The following is a 24,235-nucleotide window of genomic DNA, read 5'->3' on the forward strand; positions in this document are numbered from 1 at the left end:
AAGGGAGGGAAGGGGAGGGAGGGGCGTCCTGGAAGTCGAAGGGGAGGAAGGGGGTCCTGGAACTCGAAGGGGAGGGGGCAGGGGGTCCTGGAACTCGGAGGAGAGGGAGGGAGGGAGGTAGGGGGGCATGGAACTCGGAGGGGAGGGGGGCTTGAACTCGGAGGAGAGAGGGAGGGAGGGAGGGAGGCGTGGAACCTTGCTAGCACCCGTTTAATTTCTTTCGGAAATGGGCCTCTTTTACTAGTACCATATTTTTATTTATTTATTTATTGCATTTGTATCCCACCTTTTTGCAGGCTCAATGTGGCTTACAATTCATCGTGGAAACTGGAAATAGAAAGGAATATACAGTGGGGGAAATAAGTATTTGATCCCTTGCTGATTTTGTAAGTTTGCCCACTGACAAAGACATGAGCAGCCCATAATTGAAGGGTAGGTTATTGGTAACAGTGAGAGATAGCACATCACAAATTAAATCCGGAAAATCACATTGTGGAAAGTATATGAATTTATTTGCATTCTGCAGAGGGAAATAAGTATTTAATCCCTCTGGCAAACAAGACCTAATACTTGGTGGCAAAACCCTTGTTGGCAAGCACAGCGGTCAGACGTCTTCTGTAGTTGATGATGAGGTTTGCACACATGTCAGGAGGAATTTTGGTCCACTCCTCTTTGCAGATCATCTCTAAATCATTAAGAGTTCTGGGCTGTCGCTTGGCAACTCGCAGCTTCAGCTCCCTCCATAAGTTTTCAATGGGCTTAAGGTCTGGTGACTGGCTAGGCCACTCCATGACCCTAATGTGCTTCTTCCTGAGCCACTCCTTTGTTGCCTTGGCTGTATGTTTTGGGTCATTGTCGTGCTGGAAGACCCAGCCACGACCCATTTTTAAGGCCCTGGCGGAGGGAAGGAGGTTGTCACTCAGAATTGTACGGTACATGGCCCCATCCATTCTCCCATTGATGCGGTGAAGTAGTCCTGTGCCCTTAGCAGAGAAACACCCCCAAAACATAACATTTCCACCTCCATGCTTGACAGTGGGGACGGTGTTCTTTGGGTCATAGGCAGCATTTCTCTTCCTCCAAACACGGCGAGTTGAGTTCATGCCAAAGAGCTCAATTTTTGTCTCATCTGACCACAGCACCTTCTCCCAATCACTCTCGGCATCATCCAGGTGTTCACTGGCAAACTTCAGACGGGCCGTCACATGTGCTTTCCGGAGCAGGGGGACCTTGCGGGCACTGCAGGATTGCAATCCGTTATGTCGTAATGTGTTACCAATGGTTTTCGTGGTGACAGTGGTCCCAGCTGCCTTGAGATCATTGACAAGTTCCCCCCTTGTAGTTGTAGGCTGATTTCTAACCTTCCTCATGATCAAGGATACCCCACGAGGTGAGATTTTGCGTGGAGCCCCAGATCTTTGTCGATTGACAGTCATTTTGTACTTCTTCCATTTTCTTACTATGGCACCAACAGTTGTCTCCTTCTCGCCCAGCGTCTTACTGATGGTTTTGTAGCCCATTCCAGCCTTGTGCAGGTGTATGATCTTGTCCCTGACATCCTTAGACAGCTCCTTGCTCTTGGCCATTTTGTAGAGGTTAGAGTCTGACTGATTCACTGAGTCTGTGGACAGGTGTCTTTCATACAGGTGACCATTGCCGACAGCTGTCTGTCATGCAGGTAACGAGTTGATTTGGAGCATCTACCTGGTCTGTAGGGGCCAGATCTCTTACTGGTTGGTGGGGGATCAAATACTTATTTCCCTCTGCAGAATGCAAATAAATTCATATACTTTCCACAATGTGATTTTCCGGATTTAATTTGTGATGTGCTATCTCTCACTGTTACCAATAACCTACCCTTCAATTATGGGCTGCTCATGTCTTTGTCAGTGGGCAAACTTACAAAATCAGCAAGGGATCAAATACTTATTTCCCCCACTGTACATTTGGTTTTACAGCAAGTATTAGGTGCATGATGGTGAAATACATAGTACTGGAAATAGAATGAGTATACATTTGTGTTGGCAGAAGTTTTGGGTGCAAGATGGTGAGATACATGATAGTATTAAAGTCATAGACATTAGGTACATGATAATGTGAAAGCAAAAGACATTAGAGAACGTTCCTGGATATCTTAGAGAATGTAGAGTTACGCGTGTTGTTCTTTATGATATATTTTGTCGAAGAGATAAGTTTTCAGGAGTTTGCGGAAATTGGTCATTTCGTAGACCGTTTTCAGGTTACGTGGCAGTGAGTTCCAGAGCTGTGTGCTTGTATAGGAAAAGGTTGATGCATGCATTGATTTGTATTTCAAGCCTTTACATTTGGGAGGATGAAGGTTGAGGAATGTGCGGGAGGAGTTTTTTGCATTTCTGGGTGGTAGTTCTATTAGGTCTGACATGTAGGCTGGGGCGTCACCATGGATGATTTTATGGACCAAGGTACAGAGTTTGAACGTGATGATGTTAGGCACAAGGGAATAATCACATTTAATAAATGCTAAATTATTCTTCATGAAAACAAAAATGTGCAATGTATATACAAAGTTAAGTGCACACGGTACCCAAAAGAATATAAAAAGTCATAGCCCACAAGCATTCTAAAAAAATTCAAAAATAGTGAATCAACATGCACCAACATTTCTTAAAAGAATCAAGGAGCAAATGAAGGCTATTTGGAAGCATACACATAAATACCGGGTAACGTATGTTTCCAAATAGTCCTCGTTTACTCCTTGATTTATTTGTTAGGTAACTGAATAGCTTTATAGTGGTTTTGTTTGGGATATAGGACACAAAATCCAGAGTAGGCACAGCTATCTGATCTTTTAGGAATGATTTACTGTTTTTTTTTTGTTATATGAAAGTTTTAGTGCACCTTGGTCTTTGATATTGTATGTGAAAACTTTTGGTTTTTACAGACGTATATGCACTTATATTTATATTTTTGTCTTTTAGTATTTTGTAATGTAACCATCTTATGTGTACGTACTTAGGTGTGGATGGTTGAGGAATTACTCTATGATTGTTTTAAGTTTTGTATTAGACCTCTTTGGTTTATCTTTTGCCTTTTCAGTTTGTTTTGTCTGTAATGAAGTTGGTCTTAACTGTATATATTGGTTAGTTTTTTGTACAATCTTGGATCCCTGATGCAGGCTCTCGGGCTGAAACATGGTCCGTATCGGATCCTGGAATAATTGAATAAAAGACTTTTATGTGTTTCCACACCATTGTTTTTTTTTGTTTTTGGCTTTCCTTCTCTACTGTTTGACTTCACAGTATAAAACAAGCATCGTTTTTAGACTTCTCACATAGATACCTTTAGGTTACATTCTACCTTAGCATGCTTTCTTAAATCACGATTCATCTACATACCATTTGATTCCTGCATTGGGAGTTAGCTCATTTTCTAATGTATGAGGTAAAAAAATGTGTGTTAAATTTTAACATACATTTTTACTCATTATTCTGTCCTCTGTGATCTCACAGGTGCTTAACCAGCAGCTAATACTTGATGGTATTGTGATTTCCATGTAACCACCCTGATGTCAGGGCATCATTTTCCTATATTTAGATAATAGGGCAACCTTTGGTGCCCTTGAACGCTTGGCTATGTGACAATATATTTTATTTGGACTAGATTTTACAAAGACCCTTTTGTTAACATTAGTCAATGTTCCTAGTTGTAGCTGAAGCCTCACTTGGCAGTTACCTCTTTAAATACTGTGATATTCTGTTCTGTCACTCTGCAGTATCTCAACATTGACAACTTAATGATTTTACCAGTTCCTGAGAAACTTCCAGTGTACCATAGGAAATGACAGAGTTTAAATCCTGCAGGGGGTGGCAGGAAGGGTATTTTGTGTATGTTTTTAATGTCACATAAATCTTGTCCTAGACCATAGACACTTAAAAATTTATCTTTTGATATTTTACATGGGTAAATAGTTGGAAATAAAGTAAACGTGGAGCAAACATTAAAGACTGAAACCTTTCCACTTCCCCACCCAATGAACAAGCTAAAAGAAGTGTAAGATTTGATGTGTATTGAATACTAATACTACTAATGATAATAATATTTATCTGGGTCCCGGCTTATCCAACCCCAGGATCCAGATAAAAAGGCCTATCATATCAGCTGCCTTAAATCAGCTTATGTAACAGGTCCTCCAATCCTCCCACCCACGACATATTACAGCAACCCCTGTTCCGATCCCCTCTCCCTCCTGACACACATTAAAGGAACCCCCTTACCCCTCTTCCCCCAACCCATCCATTAAAAGAACTCCCACCCCCCCACCCCCACCCATCTCCACCAGATCCCTTGCTCCCTCTGCAATTTTACCCAAAAGGGATCCTTGGTAGTCTAGTGGGACGGGGCAGGAGTGGTCCCCTCCCATCCCACCTTGTCTGGCTCTGGGGGGTAACATGGCTGTGATGACCCCTTAGTGGTAGTAGCACAAGACTAAAGTTAGGGAGTCATGTCCTTTTTCCATCTGAAGCCAGACGTGGGGACAGTGGGAGGAGACTGCTCCTGCCCCATCCTATTAGACTACTAGAGATCCCTCCCAGGTACATTTGTCCTTTAGATTGTAAGCTCCTTTGAGCAGGGACTGTCCTTCTATGTTAAATTGTACGGCGCTGCGTAACCCTAGTAGCGCTTTAGAAATGTCAAGTAGTAGTAGTAGTAAAATTCCAGAAGGAGCAGGGAAGCAGGGGATCCGGGAGTGAATGGAGGAGGATATTGGAGCATTGCATCTAGGGGTGGGTGGAGAAGGGGATGGGAGAAGGGGTTCATTTAATGTGTGTAGGAGTGGTGGGGGAAGAGAGTATCAGAGTGAGGCGTCCCTTTAATTGTCGGGAGGACTGGAGGGGGGACAGGTCAGATGACCTGCCAAATGATCTGCTTTATGGGAGCTGGTGTGACAGGTCCCTTAATCTGTATCTCAGTTAATATTCAGCCGGGATCTGGATAGGCTTGACTGGGCAAAGTTAGGACTGTTTTGTGTGGTCCCATTTGCCCAGTTTACCTATTTAGGTCCTGGATTAAGTGTTAGCTCAGCCCTGACTCTGCTCCCAGATCACCAACACAACAGCCAGTCTGGGTTTAACCCATTAGTGCCCAATGGTCTCATAATAAGCCATATGGGAACAAATCATGGGAACATTGGGCAGTAATGGGTTAATGGCATTATCCAGGTAAGTGGTTTCTGGCTTATCAGCTATTTCGATTCACCGCCTTTCCTGCACAACATAACAAAGTGGTTTACAATACAATTAAAAACAAGATAAAAAAATAGAAAAAGGATGCCATAAAATAATAAAAAAGGTAAAGTAAAAAGGATAGGAGAGAAAGGAGAGGCTAGCTCAATGTACCCTTGATACTGTAATTACTCCAATCGATAGTCCATCAAAGGCTGTAGTACAAAGACGGGTCTTTAAAGCAGTGCAGGATTTGGGTAAGATTTCTAATCGAATTGGGGCAGGCACAGCATTCCAAAGGGAAGGTGCTGTACAAAACAAAAAGCAGAATGTCTAATAGATTCAAACTTTACAGAGCAGATGTATGCATAATTGATGATCATTCAAAAATCTGAGAAGTCTGGCAGGTGTGTAGGGGGTAATGAGGGCTGAGAGATAGGAAGGAAGTCCAGAGTGCAGGGCTTTATGTGTCAGAATAAGTGTTTTGCATTTGATATGGTAACTGATTGGTAGCCAGTGATGTTGGATGTAAAACGGAGGGACATGATCGAAATGTTTTACACATGCAAGGACTCAAATGGCAGTATTTTGGATTGTCTGAAAATACCGAAGAAGAGATTGTGGCAGACCAGAATAGATGGAATTGCAGTAATGAAGATATGAAATAATGATGGCCTATAAAATGGTCATTGGTGGTGCTGTATCATCCAGAACTGCCATAAAAAGAAGAAAGAGGTCTTTGCCAAGTGGGCAATCTGAAGCTTAAAAGAAAGCTCTCTGCCAAGAAGAATTCTTAAATACTTAAAACTGATGGACTAGACATATCTGACTGCCTTGGAGTGTTGGAGCAATTGAAGGGGAAGAGGAGAAGCAAGTGACCCATATTGCCACAGATTTATCAGGATTAAGAACCAAGTTATGATCAGATAGCCAAGAGGAGATAGAGCCTCTCCAAGGCTTGAGTCAGCTTGGTGACATCAGGATAGAAGGGACTGACAAGAACCAATAATATATCATCAGCATAGAGAAATGTTTGAATACCATATTCTTGGATTAGATATGCCAATGGGCTTAGAAAAATATTGAATAATAGTGGAGAAAGGACAGAATCTTGAGGGACCCCACAGTGAATAGAAAGACAATTAGATGTAGTAGAGGCAAAACAAAGAGTGGTGGGAGAGAAAAGAGGAGAACCATCGGCAAACAGTAATGGATATACCAATGTCAGCGGAGGAAAGATTTAAAGAAACCAGAAGGACTATGTTACCAGGGTTGCCAGGTGGAAAATTTTTTTCCCACCCAAACCAGCCTAAATCCAGCCCAAAACCCGCCCAAACTCAAACCCCGCCCCTGACACCCCCACCCCCACATCATCAACCCCGCCCCCGCCGTCATCGGCCCCGCCTCCCCCGTCATCGGCCCCGCCCAGAACGTCACTAACCCCGCCTAAAACGTCACTAACCCCGCCCCCCGCAGCCGAAAAACCCGCCTAAAAACCGCCCAAAATACAAAAAAGCAGCCCAAAAAACCGCAACCCGCCGCGGGCAAAAATTTCCCGCGGCGGGTCGGGGAAAACCGCCCAATTGGGCGGTAAAACCGCCCACCTGGCAACACTGTATGTTACCCTTATCCAGGGAAGTATATAAGTCATTAAGTAGAGCAGTGAGGGTGGTTTCACAACTATGACCAATCCAGAAACTGGATTGTGATGGGTGTAGAACGTTATAATGATCAACGAAGGAAGTTAATGGTTGGAAAACAATCCTCTCTACCAGTTTAGAGAGAAAACACAAGTAAGTGCTGCTGAATATTCCCTCAGGGCCCACTCAGCTCCACTTAACAAGATAAGAGACTCTCCTACCCACTTAACTGTTTTTGAATATCGACTCGTTATTATCATATGTGAACAATGCTGTGTGTAATCAGCCAGCCAACAGCAACCTAATCAGTTCTATGAAGTGCTACCAAACCACTGTCAAGTGGGGGTCAGTGGACAGGAGTCAACAACATAAGACACTATCTGTATTTCTCCACAGACACACAAGTTGCTATTCGCCACACCCCTTCTCTTGAGACAAGCTCTGCAGTGACCCTATCCTGTACATTAGTGGCTGAAAAGGCACCATTGGCAATAGGAGGGTCATCCACAAAGGTTACATTGACCACTGGCTCCAAATTCCATTCCTTTCTCCAACTCAGCTGCCATGTCAAAGCATCCCAAGTTTCTCCAGAGTAGATGTTATGAGATAAGACGGTATGCTGTGGCTGTGAGACATCGTGGAGCAAAGCCCAGCCAAGAAAATCACATATCTTATGAATAAGCCTTGATATTGCAGCCCTCAAGACAACGCAGGAGGTTCAATGTTGGATAGAACAGGAAATCATCATAATGGTGTTGGGAAAAAATGTATCAGTGATGTGTCACATCAAGGTATGAAGTTGTATATCAATGATTTGGTGTGTGAAGATCATGCCCAAACTGGCACACAATTCTTAGCAACAGTGTAGCAAACAGCCAGGGCTGATGTACATAAAGCGGCTGCATTGGTACCCCAAGAGAAGTCAGTCAACCTGAACAACAGATTATTATGGTTCTAAATTTACTGGCAGTCTTTAAAAGGTATTCATGGTACATCAATGAGTGGGTCAGGGTGACACCCAGGTAGAATGGGAAGGGCTCATGCTATAGTTGCTGTCCAGTGCTGGCATTGTCAAGGTGCAACACTCTGCAAGTTGTCTTGGTGACACTTGGTTTAAGGCCCCAATGATAGTAATACTTGGCCAATTTTGCCATGCTCTCATTGAGGGCACATTCCAGTTCAGTGAAGGTGCAGCCCTGTATACCGTAACAGACGGCATCAGCACATATTAATTTCTAACTCCCCCCCCTCCCGATATTCAAATCTATTTAACCGGCCAGATACAGCCGCTAAATGGTTAAACAGCATACTGGCACCTAACCGCGGATATTCAGCGGGAGATAACCAGGAGAGTGGCTAGCCACTAACCGGCTATACTGAGTGACAATAGCCGGTTAGGGGCTATTCAGCGGATAAAAGCAGGACTATCTTTAACCGCTAAAACGTTACCAGTTAGCGCGGAAAATCAGCTTAACCAGATAACATTTTAACAGTTAAAAATACCCCTCAGTTTCAATGCAGGTTGCCGGAAATGGCCCGGCAATGAATATCTGGGTTTAACTTCGGCAACGGACAGCAAAAGCACTGCCTGCCACTGGCTGCTCCTTTGTGTCCAGGAGACCACGTGTGCTCAGGTTGAACAGGATAGGGGCTAGTACTGGTGATTAGTATTCAGGTACAAGCTTGCAATCTAAGGGGCTAATGCAGAAAGTCGCGCATTAGAGCCGTTGATCGGACAGTTTCTAATGCAAAGTTCCTACAAACATTACCGCCAGGATGCAGTATTAATGAGCATGCAAGTTACTGCAGTGTTCAAATCTCGGCAATGACAGAAAGGGGGACATTAAAAAAAAACTTTGCTGGTGGTCTGCATTAGTCCTGTCCACCAGAGCAGTCCAATTTGACTTGACTCCCTTGCCCCAGCAGTAAAAACAGAACCCGAATCATGACTGAACCCAGTCCCTGGTGTCTAGCAGCATCACCCCTACCCAACATGACTAAGCCTCTCCCTCTCCCTTCCCTGACTTTAAAATTCCCTGGTGTCTAGTGGCACCCCCTCGCTCCTTCCCTCAGGTGCCTGGCCTCATGTGGTTTATCCTGGGATGAACTGAGCAGGGTGACGTGCCATTTTGAACCTAGCTCCAGTGAGCCAGAAATGACTGGGGATCACTCACTCCTGCCTAGACCTCAATAGACCCCAGGGAGAAGAACCGATGCCTGAAAATCACTGTTGTATACCCTCTCTTCCCTTATACTGCTTTCACCTAGGAATACAGTTTTCAATTTGAAGCAGGTATAAAGTTTTACCTAGTGTGACCCTTCTCCTGTTCCCAAAATGTGTCTCTCAAGATGCCATCCATTCCACTTCACCCAATGACGGAAACCTGGTGTTCCATGATGTCAGCTGACACCTATTAAGTACTAAACTCAGCCTGCTAAGCTAATTGTTGTATAGGTGAAAACCCAGTATATGAAAGTTTTGCTTTACTTCTGCAGAGAAAACAAAAGCCTAGGCTAAAACCCAAAATGTGTAACGCAGTTAATATATCAAATGGATGACTCCTATTGTGCCTCTTTTTCTTTTTTTTTTATCTAGTCCACATTTTCACATACAACATGATTTTTTGTGCAAATTTCATTCAGTTAGTTCAGGTCCATTGCAGGTACAGGGAAATGGCACAGCTCAGATATGGTTCTGGTTTTACAGCGAATGCACCAAACCTAATGATTTCATTGCCTTTTCATAAACAAAGGGAAATATTTTTAAAAAATGGACACACTAGATATGTAAACTTGGCATGTCTTACCATTCCAGCTCTGCGAGCAATGACGGTGTGAAACTGCCCATCGGACACCTTCTTCATTGTGGTGAGTTTGTATGTCCCGCTGCCGAGGTTGTAGGAAAATCGCATTCTTTCTTCTACAATTTCTAGAGCCAGGAATTCTGAATGGTCTCCTGTCTGGTTGTCATAGTTATACAGCAGTAAGGAACTGTTTTGGATGGTAGAGAATTTGATATAAATGTAGTTGTTGTTGGGGTCCAAACTGGGGAACTCCATATATGATAACTCTTCAAACCCATAACTGTTCAATTCACAGTGCTTTCCAAAGACACCTAAAACAAGCAAAACACCTCTTTTAGCAAATGCCATTTCTAGGTACATCAAATAGGTTTCTACAGAATTCATCTGCCTTTTCACTCTCCTTCAACTGCCAGAATATCATCAGTCAAAGACTCTTCCCCTCACTCCATAGTACAGAGGTGGGCAACTATGGTCCTTGAGGGCCACAACCCAGTCAAGATTTCCACAATGAATGAGTAGAGGAGTGTGGTAGCCGTGTTAGTCCACTCTTAAGGTTATCAACAGAGGACTAACACGGCTACCACACACCTCTACTTAAGATGGAAGATACCGCATACAGCCGCATGAAAAAGCAAATGAACAAACTTTTGGAAAAAGAAACAAAAGTGAACTCTATTGATAACACAATGAATAAGAATGAGATTGCACATAACGGAATCAGGATATGCAAATCAAAGAGATATCATGCATATTCATTCTGGAATAGCGAAAACCCGACTGGGTTGTGGGCCTCGAGGTCTATGGTTGCCCACCCATGCTGTAGTACGATGGCCAGAACAACAGAAGCCAAAGATAATGAATTCAAAGAGGGCTGGGATTTTATACCAATTACAGTTTCCCTCCAAAAGTGGTTTCTTCCTACCATTACTTCAATGGTCAGGAGAACCTACCCTTGTCCTACAAATAGTGAGAGTATTTACAAGTTATAACAGACCACAAGAGGTCTCTGCCAATCAGATAGGGGATAATTCTATAAAACAAGAGCTAACATTTACACATCTAATATGCACACAAATCCCACCCCCACTGCGCGCCATTTCCAGCACTATAGAAATATTTTAATTTTTTTAGTGCTGGCCTTTACCTGGCAGTGGTTGGGCAGTGCCATGCACCGCCCTGTTGCAGCTGGGTTAGCGCGGGAGCCTTTACCGCTGCTTCAATGGGTGGCTATAAGCGCTCACCCTGAAATGGCCAAGTGGCAACTGCTTCACTTCTTCATGTCTTTAAAAAACAAACAGCCTTTGACCCACTGCGGTAAAAGGGGGCCTCAGCACACTTCAAAAACAGCCCCCTTTTGCTGCAGCTTAGTAAAAGGACCCCCCAAAGAATTTTATTTAATTATGCATACATTATTGTAGTGGAGGAGTGGCCTAGTGGTTAGAGCAGTCTTGCAATCCAGAGGTGGCTGGTTCAAATCCTGCTGCTGCTCCTTGTGATCTTGGGCGAGTCACTTAACCCTCCATTGCCTCAGGTACAAACTTAGATTGTGAGCCCTCCTGGGACAGAGAAATATCCAGTGTACCTGAATGTAACTCACCTTGAGCTACTACTGACAAAGGTGTGAGCAAAATCCAAATAAATAAATAAATAATAAAATAAATGTTTATAACAATGGCATATACGCATCCATGTGTGCACATCCTATATAATAAAAGGCACCTCCAACATTCTGAAGCTGACTGCATGGCTGAGGCATTCCTGCTCTCTGTATCCATCTCCTGAATTGACATCATGTACTTCCAGGTTCGTCACAAGCAGAAGTGACCAACCACACGAGGTTTCTCGGCTTCAGAATGTTGGAGGTGCATTCTATTAAGTAGGATTGGTCAGTTCCTTGAAGCACAGCCAGAGCTCAGCGTCCTGCACAGTAACGCTCAGACACCAGAGAGAGAGGGGGGGGGGCCTGACACCAGAGGGGGGGGGGGGGAGGTATCTCTGTCACACACACACTCTCTCTCTCACAGTCAATGTCTTTCTCTCTCTCACTCTCACACACTCTATGTCTCACACTGTATCACATTCACTCTCTATGTGTCACACAGTCACTCACACACTTTCTTGGTCTCATACACTCAGTCTCACAGAGAGTCTTTGTCTCTCGCACACACTGTATCTCTGTGAAACACCCTCTCTCTCTCTCACACTGTGTCTCACATACGCACTTGCACACACTCTAATTCTCACACACACACTCTCTCTCTCACAGACACACTCGCACCCAGACTCACTCTCTCTCACACACACACACTCGCACATTCACTCTCTCTCTCACGCAGAGTCACTCTCACATAAACTCTCTCAAACATACACACTCCTAGGAAAACCTTGCTAGCGCCTGTTTCATTTGTGTCAGAAACGGGCCTTTTTTACTAGTACACCTATAAATGCCAAACTTCTGCGTAAGCTCTATTCTGTAAATACACACATGGATGAAGACTAGGCAGCGCATGGGTAGGGTAGCTTATAAGATATGGAACTTAGTGTACATACTTCCACTAGGTTACACTAGTATTTTATACAAGAAAGAAGGCGCCTACTTCCCTTTATAATATATGTGCCTTAAAGGCACTCTCTGGACATGCACAGAGTTATCCTCACAAAGCAAAGACAAAGGGGATGGGACATGATACACCACCTTTCTGTGGCTACAATCAGAGTGGTTTATTTTGTATCTGGGCAATGGAGGGCTAAGTGACTTGGCCAGAGTCACAAGGAGCTGCAGTGGGAATTGAACCTGGTTCCCCAGTTTCTGAGGCCACTGCACTTTCAGATCCTGTTTGGATGTAAGGGGCAACTTATTCCAAATACAAAATCAGATTATTTGGCCTGTCATGATGAAAGGGAAGAACTCCAACTCTCACCCCTGACTCATTTTATGTCTATCGGAAAATGCAGTTGAAAACAAGGTCCAAGAAATCTGATAGGCAGCCAAGTCTTATGGAGAGACTGAAATAGGCTGTTCAGCAGAATCCTGAGAGTACATTTGCAGGCAACAGACCTTATTCCAAAAAACCTTTTCCCTATCCTGTGCTTATGGATAAGACCCAATGAGTGGAAGATGAGTGTGAAAGTCAAACAGCAGCTACCAGTGTTTTCCTTTCTTTCACTCATATGGCAGATGTGCTGTGTCCTGTTCTCCATCATTCTCTTTCGCCCTCTAATTTCACTGTTTGCTTCCAAAAGTAAGCTTTCCAGTCCTGATTTACAGCCAGTGAAATGATGTATCTCTGTTTCACTTCCAAAAATATCTGTACTATTTTATACTGCTTTTGCTTCCAATTTATCCATAAAGAGTTTCAGGAGAAAGGCTGGAAAAGTCAGTGGAGCCATTAAATCAATACTATTAAACTTTAGCCTTTTCCCTCCATAAATATTGGCGGCATACATAAAATCATTTGGGAAAAGTTCAAAACTAAAGCAGACAGATTCCTATAAAATTTTAAAAGTTAATTCTGTCTTGAATTTGGCTGTCATCCTTCTAGTCCTACTTAAGTTTCATGTCTAGTTCAAATGCCTTATATAATGAGCCATTACTAAGAGAAGAAATCACTTTATAATTTCTAGCTAGGAACAGGAGTCCAGGGACGTACAATTTTCCGCAGGACTGGAGGAGTAGCCTAGTGGTTAGTGCAGTGGACTTTGATCCTGGGGAACTGAGTTCGATTCCCACTGCAGCTCCTTGTGACTCTAGGCAAGTCACTTAACCCTCCATAGCCCCTGGTACAAAATAAATACCTGAATGTATAAACTGCTTTGAATGTAGTTGCAAAAACCTCAGAAAGGTGGTATATTCAATACTACATGATTCACAATCAGGATTCCGTTCCCACCATAGTACCGAAACTTTCCTAGTCACTCTCCTGGCCAAATTCAAGCAGGAAATAGCCACAGGTAAAAGCATACTCCTCCTTCAATTTGACAAGTCGAGCGCATTCGATATGGTAAACCATAACATACTACTAAGACTCCTTGATCACTTCAGGATTGTTGGAAACGTACTTAAATGGATCAAAGGCTTTCTAACTACCAGAACACACCAAGTAAAATCAAATTCAAACACATCACCACCGTGGAAAGCAGCCTGTGGAGTACCTCAAAGATCACCATTATCACCAATACTCTTCAACATGATGATGATCCCACTGGCAAAATCCTTATGCAACCGAGGCCTTAACTCATTCATCTATGCAGATGATGTTACAATCTACATTCCCTTCAGACATGCCCTGACTGAAATAACCAATGAAATCAATGATGGCCTGAACATCATGGACTCGTGGGCAAACTCATTCCAACTGAAACTGAACATTGAAAAAACTCACTTACAAACCTGCAACCTTAAACACCCCAGGACACACACTCCCAATCTCAGACAGCCTAAAAATACTCAGAGTCACAATCGACCGCAATCTCACCCTCGAGAGCCAAGTATAAACCGTAATAAAGAAAATGTTTTACTCAATGTGGAAACTCAAACGAATAAAACCTTTCTTCCCGAGGGAAACCTTTCGCAAATTAATACAATCATTGGTCCTAAGCCATGCAGATTACTGCAACGGAATCTACGCGCGATGCAAAGAACAACTCACAAAAAAACTCCAAATGCCTAAAACACAGCAGCCAGATTGATATATGGTAAAACACGATTCGAAAGCGCTAAACCCATCTGAGAAAAGCTGCATTGGCTCCCAATCAAAGAATGGATCTTCTTCAAAATCTGCACTTTGGTCCATAAAATCATCTACGGCGCAGTCCCAGGATACATAACAGACCTTATAGATCTACCAACTAGAAACAGATCCAGATCAGCGCGATCATACCTAAAACTACATTACCCTAACTGCAAAGGGCTAAAATACAAAACAACATTTGCATCTAGCTTCTCCTGCACGAGCGCACAACTATGGAATGCACTCCCACCTAAACTTCAGGAAATCATTAAAAACTCACCTCTTCAAAAAAGCCTATCCATCCGATCCAACATAACTCCCCACACCCAGCAACACAACATAATCAAGGATCATACTGGACAACTTACTATCATCATTCCTCTCAACCCAATGACGCCCGAATCACATCTACCTCATCTGACCAAAACACAATCTTGTATTTATCATCAACCGTAACAGCCTTTACGGTTACTTGTAAGCCACACTGAGCCTGCAAATAGGTGGGAAATTGTGGGGTATAAATGTAACAAATAAATAACAAATAAATATACTATCAGGCTCATTTTCAAAAGTGAAAAAAACCCGTCCAAAAAGTGACATAAGTCTGCATTTGGACGTTTTTCTCACAAAAACATCCAAATCAGCATTTTTGAAACCTCTTTTTAGACGTTTTTCTCTGAAGTCCGTCAGAAGTACGTCCAAATCTCAAGGGATGTGCCAGGGGCATGTTCAAGGTGGGATTTGGGCATTCCTAAGACTTAGACGTTTTTCAGCCATAATGGAACAAAACAAAACCATCCAGGACTAAAACGTAGACATTTTGAACTAGACCTTTATTACGAATAAGGCACAAAAAGGTGTCCCAAATGACCACTGGAGGGAATCAGGGATGACCTCCCCTTACTCCCCCAGTGGTCATAAACCCCCTCTTACCCCCCAAAATTGTGATGAAAAACATTACTTGCCAGCCTCAGATGTTATACTCAGGTCCATTACAGCAGCATGCAGGTCCCTGGAGTAGTCTAGTGGTGGGGTGCAGTGCACTTCAGACAGGTGGACCGAGGCTCCTACCTCCCCCTACCTGTTACACTTGTGGATGAAACTGTGAGCCCTCCAAAACTCACCAAAAACCCACTGTACCCATATATAGGTGCCCCCTTCACCCGTAAGGGCTATGATAGTGGGTTTTGGGGGGCTCAGAACACAAGGTAAGGGAGCAATGGTCAGATGTGTACCTGGGAGCAGTTTATGAAGTCCACTGCAGTGCCTCCTAGGGTGCCCTATTGCTGTCCTGGGATGTCAGAAGGGACCAGACTACTAAAAATGCTGGCTCCTCCTACATCCCAATGGCTTGATTTTGTGCGTTTTGCACTTAGATGGTTTTTTTTTTTCAAAAATAGCCCCCCCCCCCCCAAAAAAAAATAAACGTCCAAATCACAAAACATCCCCCCCTCCCCCCCCCCCCCCCCCCAAAAAAAAAAAAACATCTATAGTATTTTCGGAAAAAAAAATAGACGTCTTTCTGTTTTCAAAAATGACCTTCTTTCCTGTTTGGAATTTGGACGGTTTGTGTAAAACGTCTAAATTCAGATGTAGACGTTCTATCGAAAATGCCCCTCCACATACACACAGGGCTATATACTATATATTTCACAAGCAGTCCCCTTGTTTCCAATTCCTTTTACTCTATAGGTTTTACTTTTGCTTATACCTTATGATGTCTATTCAAATGTTTTATTGCGTTGTAATGTACTATGCCATATTGTGTATTGTTATTTGAATATTACTGCCTATGTTCAACTTATTCTTGCTGTACACCCTTTGGGTAAATTTTTCACAAAGGTGGTATATACATCCAAATTAATAAACAAATAAATATTTGGGGGTTTGGGGGGCATAAACACCCAAAAGTTAAGACCTCACAAGGACAACTGTAGGTAACAAGGAAGACAAGGCAAGCAGGAGGGCACAATGAGAAGGGGGAGATGCCTGGACAGCTACCAAAATTCCAGAATTGCAGCACTGATGGTTGAAGTCGATCTAGATAAGGTTACCACCAAAGATGCCAAGTTCAATAAGTCCCATTGTTGGTAGATAGAAATATCAGCATATAATTTATTTTATTTGTTACATTTGTATCCCACATTTTCCCACCTATTTGCAGGCTCAATGTGGCTTACATAGTACCGTAAAGGCGTTCGTCAATTCCAGTATAAACAGTTACACAGTGATGTTGTGGTAGAGTAAGGTTCATGTGGAACAAACATATTAGGGAATCGTTTAGAGGAAGAGTTACGTTATGTCCATTACGTGCTTTGGTTTTGTAGTGTTGAAGGTTCATGTATTTAAGTAGGGTTGGTAGGGTATGCCTTTTTCAACAGGTAAGTTTTTAGTGATTTCCGGAAGTTTAGGTGGTTAAACGTTGTTTTCACAGCTTTTGGTAGTGCGTTCCATAGTTGTGTGCTTATGTAGGAAAAGCTAGATGCATAAGTTGATTTGTATTTGAGTCCTTTGCAGCTTTGAATATAATCTATTCAAGAGTGAAGCAATACTTTGGCAATTGTACAGCAGTGTGCCTATATGAAGCTGTTCAGAGAGCACCTGATTGGTACCTAACAGGATATACATGCACATATACTGTCCATAGAGCTGGACTAAATGCTCATGCCTGAGTTCAGTGAGACATGCGTAACGTATAGTATTAAGTCAGTGCTTGGGGCATACCCAGCCAATCGGTGAGATACATTTGCATACCAAGGAGACAGTGCACACAAATCCATTTCATGCATAGTCATTGTAGATATTCTGAAAAGCCCGAGGACTGCGTTGAGAACTGCTGCTGTAAGTTACATGTGTAATCGTGTATGGCACCCATGTGTACGTTCACCTGCAAACTACAAGTGATCATAGATCTGTGCTTATTTACATAACAGCACAATAGGCAGCGAATTGGCATATACACATATATATACTAGTGTTCCAAATATTTACATATGTAACTGGTCTACTTTATAGAATTATCTCCTTTATGTGAAAAAAATTCAATAGCAATAGCAACCAACATCATGTGCTGACCAAGATGGCGCTAGACGGATTGGATGTGCTTTGAGTAATAGCGTTTGAAGTTTGGCTAACCTGCAGTCATGGGTAGAAGGAGGAGGGTAAGGTCTTTTTAATCTAAACCCTCATCTTTACGGTTTAAAGATACCTACCATGAGCTTGAAACATCACTGAACCTAGAGTCACAAGACAAATACCACTGATGCCCAGAGAGCTAACATCCTCACCCTGTCCCACACAAGAAGTATTTCATATGCACCTACTGGAGGTGGTCAGCCAGGATTAGGCATAGTGCTGGAGATTCCACACTCTTTCTTCAGGGGTTAGAAGATTTTCAGCAACTGCAACCCACCATGGTGGGACTCGGGGCTTCCTTCAGCAAAAAGATGGCTATGTCCTAGCTGAGTTCATGCTTAATGATAAGGTCTTTTCTTCCAATGGGAAAGAAAGTAGAGAGCTGCCAAAACGAGAGGGCAGAGACTGGGGGGTTTGCCCTGTATGCAATTAAGTCAATGGAAAAATATGTCTCAAGATGTTCTGATGAAATTTCCTAATCTAATATAGAAGTGCAGGCTAAATTTTGACTTATAGAAACATAGAAAATGAGGGCAGATAAAGGCCAGATGGCCAGGGCTGGTTTTAGACATGGTGGGGATAAGGGCAGAAAATAAGGAGGGGTCCCTGACCCCCCCTCCCCCCATATCCCCACCTGCATTGCTACTATGCAGTCCGGGCATCTCTTCCCCCACCACAGCCTGTCCCCCTCCCTTCCCCTCACCTTGTGGTCTTCTTTAAAATTTTTATTTCCCTTCTCAGAGGGGCCTCGGCACAGCACACATTCTCACAAACTGCGATCCACCCAGGCGGGAACAGAAAATTGCATCAGAGGGGGTGGACTGCGGCAGAGAGGGAAAGGTTCGGGGCAGCTGCAGGCAGCTTCTGAGAATGGCTACCACACTGGGGTCTCTCTGAGAAGGGAAATACATTTTTAAAGAAGATCGGGATGGAAGGAGAAGATGGACTGTGGTGGGGAGAAGGTGAAGGGATGCCTAGACCGTGGGCTCTCTGAAGCCGTGGGGCCTAGGGCAGCTGCCCTGTTTGCCCCCCACCCCCAAAACAAGCCCTGCAGATGGCTCATCCAACCTGCCCATCCACATCATCCGCTATCTCTTCCTCCCCCTAATTCCTTGGTGCTCATACAGGTAAACGGGAATGTCTGGAGGTTTCCAAGGTCAACGAGGCCCTAGTCAAAGAAAACTGTTACTTAAAGTCCAAGACTGATAATGAGAATTTGCAAAGAAGATATAATTTGCACATTTGAATTTTCCTAAACTTATTTATTTTCCTATCATGTTATGTTAAGGAAATATTGCTAGAGGTCTTCGTGGCCATTTTGGATGGACCGAGACACAAGACAGTCAGAAGTGAGAGGGTATTGATTCTGCTCTACTAGACACCAGGGATCTCCAGAAACCCTGGGAGTGGGGGGGACACAGGAGGCTGTTATGTGCTGGAATGTTGCCCATGTGTGGGGGCCTTTGCTGTGGGAGGGGACTCAAATTGGGGGGAATGGGTGAGAGGACCGTGTGGGGACCTGAATCCCAAGGGTAGTTTTGTGAGGTGTTGTGTACCATGAGGGGAGGGGGAGAGACCTGGGATCAGTGGACCCAATTTATATAAGCTCCCCCCATAGCAGGCAGTTAGATGGAGTCCAGGTGTGCGGATGTTATAATGCCGTTGTATCGCTCCATGGTGCGACCGCACCTGGAGTATTGTGTTCAGTACTGGTCTCCGTATCTCAAAAAAGATATAGTAGAATTGGAAAAGGTACAGCGAAGGGCGACGAAAATGATAGTGGGGATGGGATGACTTTCCTACGAAGAGAGGCTGAGAAGGCTAGGGCTTTTCAGCTTGGAGAAGAGACGGCTGAGGGGAGATATGATAGAAGTGTATAAAATAATGAGTGGAATGGATCGGGTGGATGTGAAGCGACTGTTCACGCTATCCAAAAATACTAGGACTAGAGGGCATGAGTTGAAGCTACAGTGTGGTAAATTTAAAACGAATCGGAGAAAATTTTTCTTCACCCAACGTGTAATTAGACTCTGGAATTCGTTGCCGGAGAACGTGGTACGGGCGGTTAGCTTGACGGAGTTTAAAAAGGGGTTAGATAGATTCCTAAAGGACAAGTCCATAGACCGCTATTAAATGGACTTGGAAAAATTCCGCATTTTTAGGTATAACTTGTCTGGAATGTTTTTACGTTTGGGGAGCGTGCCAGGTGCCCTTGACCTGGATTGGCCACTGTCGGTGACAGGATGCTGGGCTCGATGGACCTTTGGTCTTTCCCAGTATGGCACTACTTATGTACTTATGTACTTATGTACTCAGGGCGGCTGTAATATTACTGTCTATTTCTTTCAAGCCAGTTCCTTTCTACTAGAAAAAGCTTGTCTGTTATGCAGCTTGGAAGTATATGAATCTCTCTCATTTGTCTGCCTCTCTCTGTTCATTTTCGAACCAGACAGAAAAGCAGCAATATTTGCTCATCTACTTCTTAAGCAGAATGGAAGATAAACTAAAGTCAATAACTGCAGTCCCGGCCATGTACACAGCAGAATATATATCATTTCTTTATTTATTTGCTGCATTTGTATCCCACATTTTCCTACCTATTTGCAGGCTCAATGTGGCTTACATTATGTTGCAAAGGCATTATCATAAACAGTGTAAGAGGTCTGGCCTAATTTTACATATTACTGTGTAAGAAATTAGGTAAATAGGGTCAGTAGAATGATATACATAACGTAAAAGTAATAACAGGTAAGATATAATGATCGGTAGAAGGGATCGATATTAGTTGGTTCAGATATAGATTGGAATCAAGTCAATAAGGAGCATTCTTATTGTAAGTCTCTTCGAACAAGTGCGACTTCAGTAACTTCCGGAAAGCTGTTAAGTCATGTATTGTTTTTATAGTATTCGGTAGTTTATTCCATGATTTTGTACAGAGGTATGTGAAGGTAGATGCTTGTATTGATTTGTATTTAAGTCCTCTGCAATTAGGGTAGTGGAGGTTTAGGGAGGTACGTGATGAACTTTTGATAGTTCGTGCTGGTAAGTCAATTAGGTCTGACATGTATGATGGGGCCTCTCCATGGATGATTTTATGAGTTAAGGTACAAATTTTGAATACAATTCGGTCTTTTAGAGGAAGCCAATGTAATTTTTCTCTGAGGGGTTTAAGCACTCTCATATTTCACCTTTCCAAATATGAGTCTAGCTGCAGTATTTTGGGCAGTCTGGAGTTTCTTTTTTTTTGTTACATTTGTACCCCGCGCTTTCCCACTTATGGCAGGCTCAATGCGGCTTACATGGGGCAATGGAGGGTTAAGTGACTTGCCCAGAGTCACAAGGAGCTGCCTGTGCCTGAAGTGGGAATCAAACTCAGTTCCTCAGTTCCCCAGGACCAAAGTCCATCACCCTAACCACTAGGCCACTCCTCCACTGTTGCTACTATTTGAGATTCTACATGGAATGTTGCTACTATTGGAGATTCTACATGGAATGTTGCTATTCCACTAGCAACATTCCATGTAGAAGTCGGCCCTTGCAGATCACCAATGTGGCCGCGCAGGCTTCTGCTGGACGTCAGACTCACAGAAACAGAAGCCTGCGCAGCCTTCTACATGGAATGTTGCTAGTGGAATAGCAACATTCCATGTAGAATCTCCAATAGTAGCAACATTCCATGTAGAACCTCCAATAGTAGCAACATTCCATGTAGAATCTCCAATGGTAGCAACATTCCATGTAGAATCTCCAATAGTATCTATTTTATTTTTGTTACATTTGTACCCTGCGCTTTCCCACTCATGGCAGGCTCAATGCGGCTTACATGGGGCAATGGAGGGTTAAGTGACTTGCCCAGAGTCACAAGGAGCTGCCTGTGCCTGAAGTGGGAATCAAACTCAGTTCCTCAGTTCCCCAGGACCAAAGTCCATCACCCTAACCACTAGGCCACTCCTCCACTCCACTCTTAAAATCGTTTCATTATTTGAGTTTCCTCCGCTCAAATAATGTGAAGAGAAACAATTTTATGGTAACTGGGTGCTTACCAAATGGACACTGGCAGTAGTAGCCATCTAATCCACTCTGGCAGGATCCACCATTGAAACAGGGATTGCATTCACAATAGTTGATTGAAGACTCACAAGTTTTACCTGCAATGGAGGAATGCAAGAAATGAATTCTAGCATCAACATGCAATGGACTGTAGTGCCAACACAAGTTCTATAAATAATAATAATGTTTATTTATATACACCACTATAACCATATAGTAGTTTACATAATCCAACCCGGGAATTGCAATCCATTAACATGTAAAACACATTTAAAGCACCATAAAAAAACAATATTAACAATTCTAAAAGAAAGGGCTAGAAGATCATTAATATAAAAACATAATAATAAGTAGTAATAAAAATAATAAAGATTTTACACTCTTTCTAAAAGATAAATTAGAAAATGATTGTTCAAATCAACCACTGACTTCATTCCACATTCTTGGAGCATGATAAGCTAAAAGCTTGAGTCTTTTTATACCTTTCACTGAAGGGAAAGCAAATGGGAAAAGATGAGAGGTGATAAGAGTGTGGATAATGCTCAGAGATGAAGGGACGGATTTTGTGGATGTTATAAAGAAAGAAACAACAGGTTTTGGCAATCTGTTGAATATGAGCAGAGAAGGAGAGAGAGGAGTCAAAGATGACCCCAAGGTTTCGAGCAGATGAGACAGGGAGAATGAGAGTGCCATCCACAGAAATAATAATTAAAATTATTAAAATAAACAAACTGCATCCCAGACTGATCTATGCCTGTTGGGAACTCTTTCAAACTGTGTCTCTGCTTTCCTCAGAACACTGCATGAAGACTGATCAAACCATAAAACACTTCAAAAGGCATTCTGCCTACCCCACTGCTACAATTTGCTATTCCAAAATATGGAAACAACATTACCCCCATACATTTTCTGGGCTAAAGTAAAGATTAGTCCCTGGGAGAAGAATTTTGAAGATTTTGTGTTCTTAGCAAATTAAAAAAAAAAAACACGGAAAAATCTATTTTCTTTGGCAATTTGCTTGACCACAGACTATAAACAAACATTTACTAAGTGATGAAATTCTTGTACTCACTGATATATTAGAAGCTGACTCATGTTTCTAAAGTGCCCCTTGTTTGATAAAAGTGACTGTGAATAAAGAAAACCTTTAGGTTGCCTGTGTGGGGTTGCTCTGTGACTTTTAGATCAGGTTTCTGGCTAAAATCCCTTTCTTTACTTTACACTATGTTGACAGGAATGGAACATATGGGGGGGGGCAGAGTTGGCTCTTTGCAAATTACTCCATAACGCTATAGAGCCAGGTCTGCACCACGCATCATGCTTCTGTCAGCAGCCTGTAAACAAATCCACCAGTGGGAGTAAGGGGCAGCCTGAGAGCTGCTAATAGTAAAAGAAACAGAATCTAAACAATCCTGGGTTCTCCTTTCCTTTATCTTGAAGGGGAAATGGACAACATTATTTAGTAAAGACTCAAGTAGCAGAATAAAACCAACTGCTAAGTACTAGGCATGCCTGAGCTAATTAAAAATAATAAATTCCTATATTATAACATTTTTTAAAACACTGCAATATTCTGTACCTAACTATGCTGCTTTCAAACCGCAATGACATACGCTACGGGACTTAACTTCCCACTTTTGAAGGCAATTCTCTCTGCTTTGGCTGAAACCATTATCATTTTTACCACTGCAAAAATCCTTTACACTGGTGGATCTCCATTAAAAAAAGAAAACACTTCCCCATCAAATCTTCTTAAAGCAGCAGTATACCACTGGATGAAGGTGAAATGTGTTCTTACCTGCTCATTTCCTTTCCAAAAGGTTTGATAGACCAGTCCAGACAACTGGGTTTGCCACCCACCCAGAAGATGGAGGTAAATTAAACATTTCAGAGAAGACACTGACACACACACATCTCAATACCCAATGCATGGATAAACAATGACTGAACTTTACAGGAACCAGGGGCCTAATACACAAAGCTTACTGTTATTACAATGTTTGCGTTAGACCAGCTGGAGCCGTTCTAAAGCGAACATTATTTAGTGTCTAATGAACAAAGTGGTTCTGCATGACTTTAACCATTTACCATAGCTGCTAGCAATAATCCAATGCAAATGTTTGACAATGAGCTCATCAGTATTAATATGAGCATTCCATGCGATGCACAGAAAGGAGTAACTATCTTTAACGTGCAAAAGTTTCCGGCAGGTCTGGAGCTGCCATTGTGTGAGGATGACTTCTGGGAGTAGCACTCTGCTTGCATTTTTCAATAGCAAAACTTGTCCGAGAGCAGAGCACAGCTTAGAGAGGTGGAGAAACAAGCAGACAGCCAATTGGCTAGGGAAAGCCTCTATGGGCTCGGGGGGGGGGGGGGGGGTCAGCATGGAGTAGTTTTAGTTCAATAGAAAATCAGTGCGGGACAGCTGAGAACAGATTAGGGACCAGAAACAAGCAGATAGCCAATCAACTGGGGAAAGCCCCTTTGATGTCAGCTGGGACGGGCGGAGAAACAAGCTAATCAGTTAGGGAAAGACCCTATGATATCAGCTGGAGGGGGGCTTTCAGCAAGAAGGAGATTCTCAAGTGAAATCATTGGGGGTGGCCTGAGGGAAGGCGAGGAAGGTGCAGGCATAGGAGCCGACTCTGGGGATTGTGTGGGTGCTTGAGCACCTC

General features: G+C 43.0%; 1 protein-coding gene across 1 annotated transcript in view; it reads right to left on the minus strand.

The window, feature by feature from the left end:
- Nucleotides 1-24,235, minus strand: part of FAT4 (FAT atypical cadherin 4) — a 399,251-nt gene that overhangs the window by 38,182 nt on the left and 336,834 nt on the right. Inside the window, exons 10-11 of the mRNA XM_030191762.1 lie at nt 21,554-21,658; nt 9,649-9,956 (exon numbers count right to left, since the gene is read on the minus strand). Coding sequence (XP_030047622.1) covers nt 9,649-9,956; nt 21,554-21,658 — 413 coding nt within the window. The remainder of the gene's footprint in view (nt 1-9,648; nt 9,957-21,553; nt 21,659-24,235) is intronic.

The sequence above is a fragment of the Microcaecilia unicolor genome, chromosome 2 (assembly GCF_901765095.1).
Source record: "Microcaecilia unicolor chromosome 2, aMicUni1.1, whole genome shotgun sequence".
In the NCBI taxonomy this organism is placed as follows: Eukaryota; Metazoa; Chordata; class Amphibia; order Gymnophiona; family Siphonopidae; genus Microcaecilia; species Microcaecilia unicolor.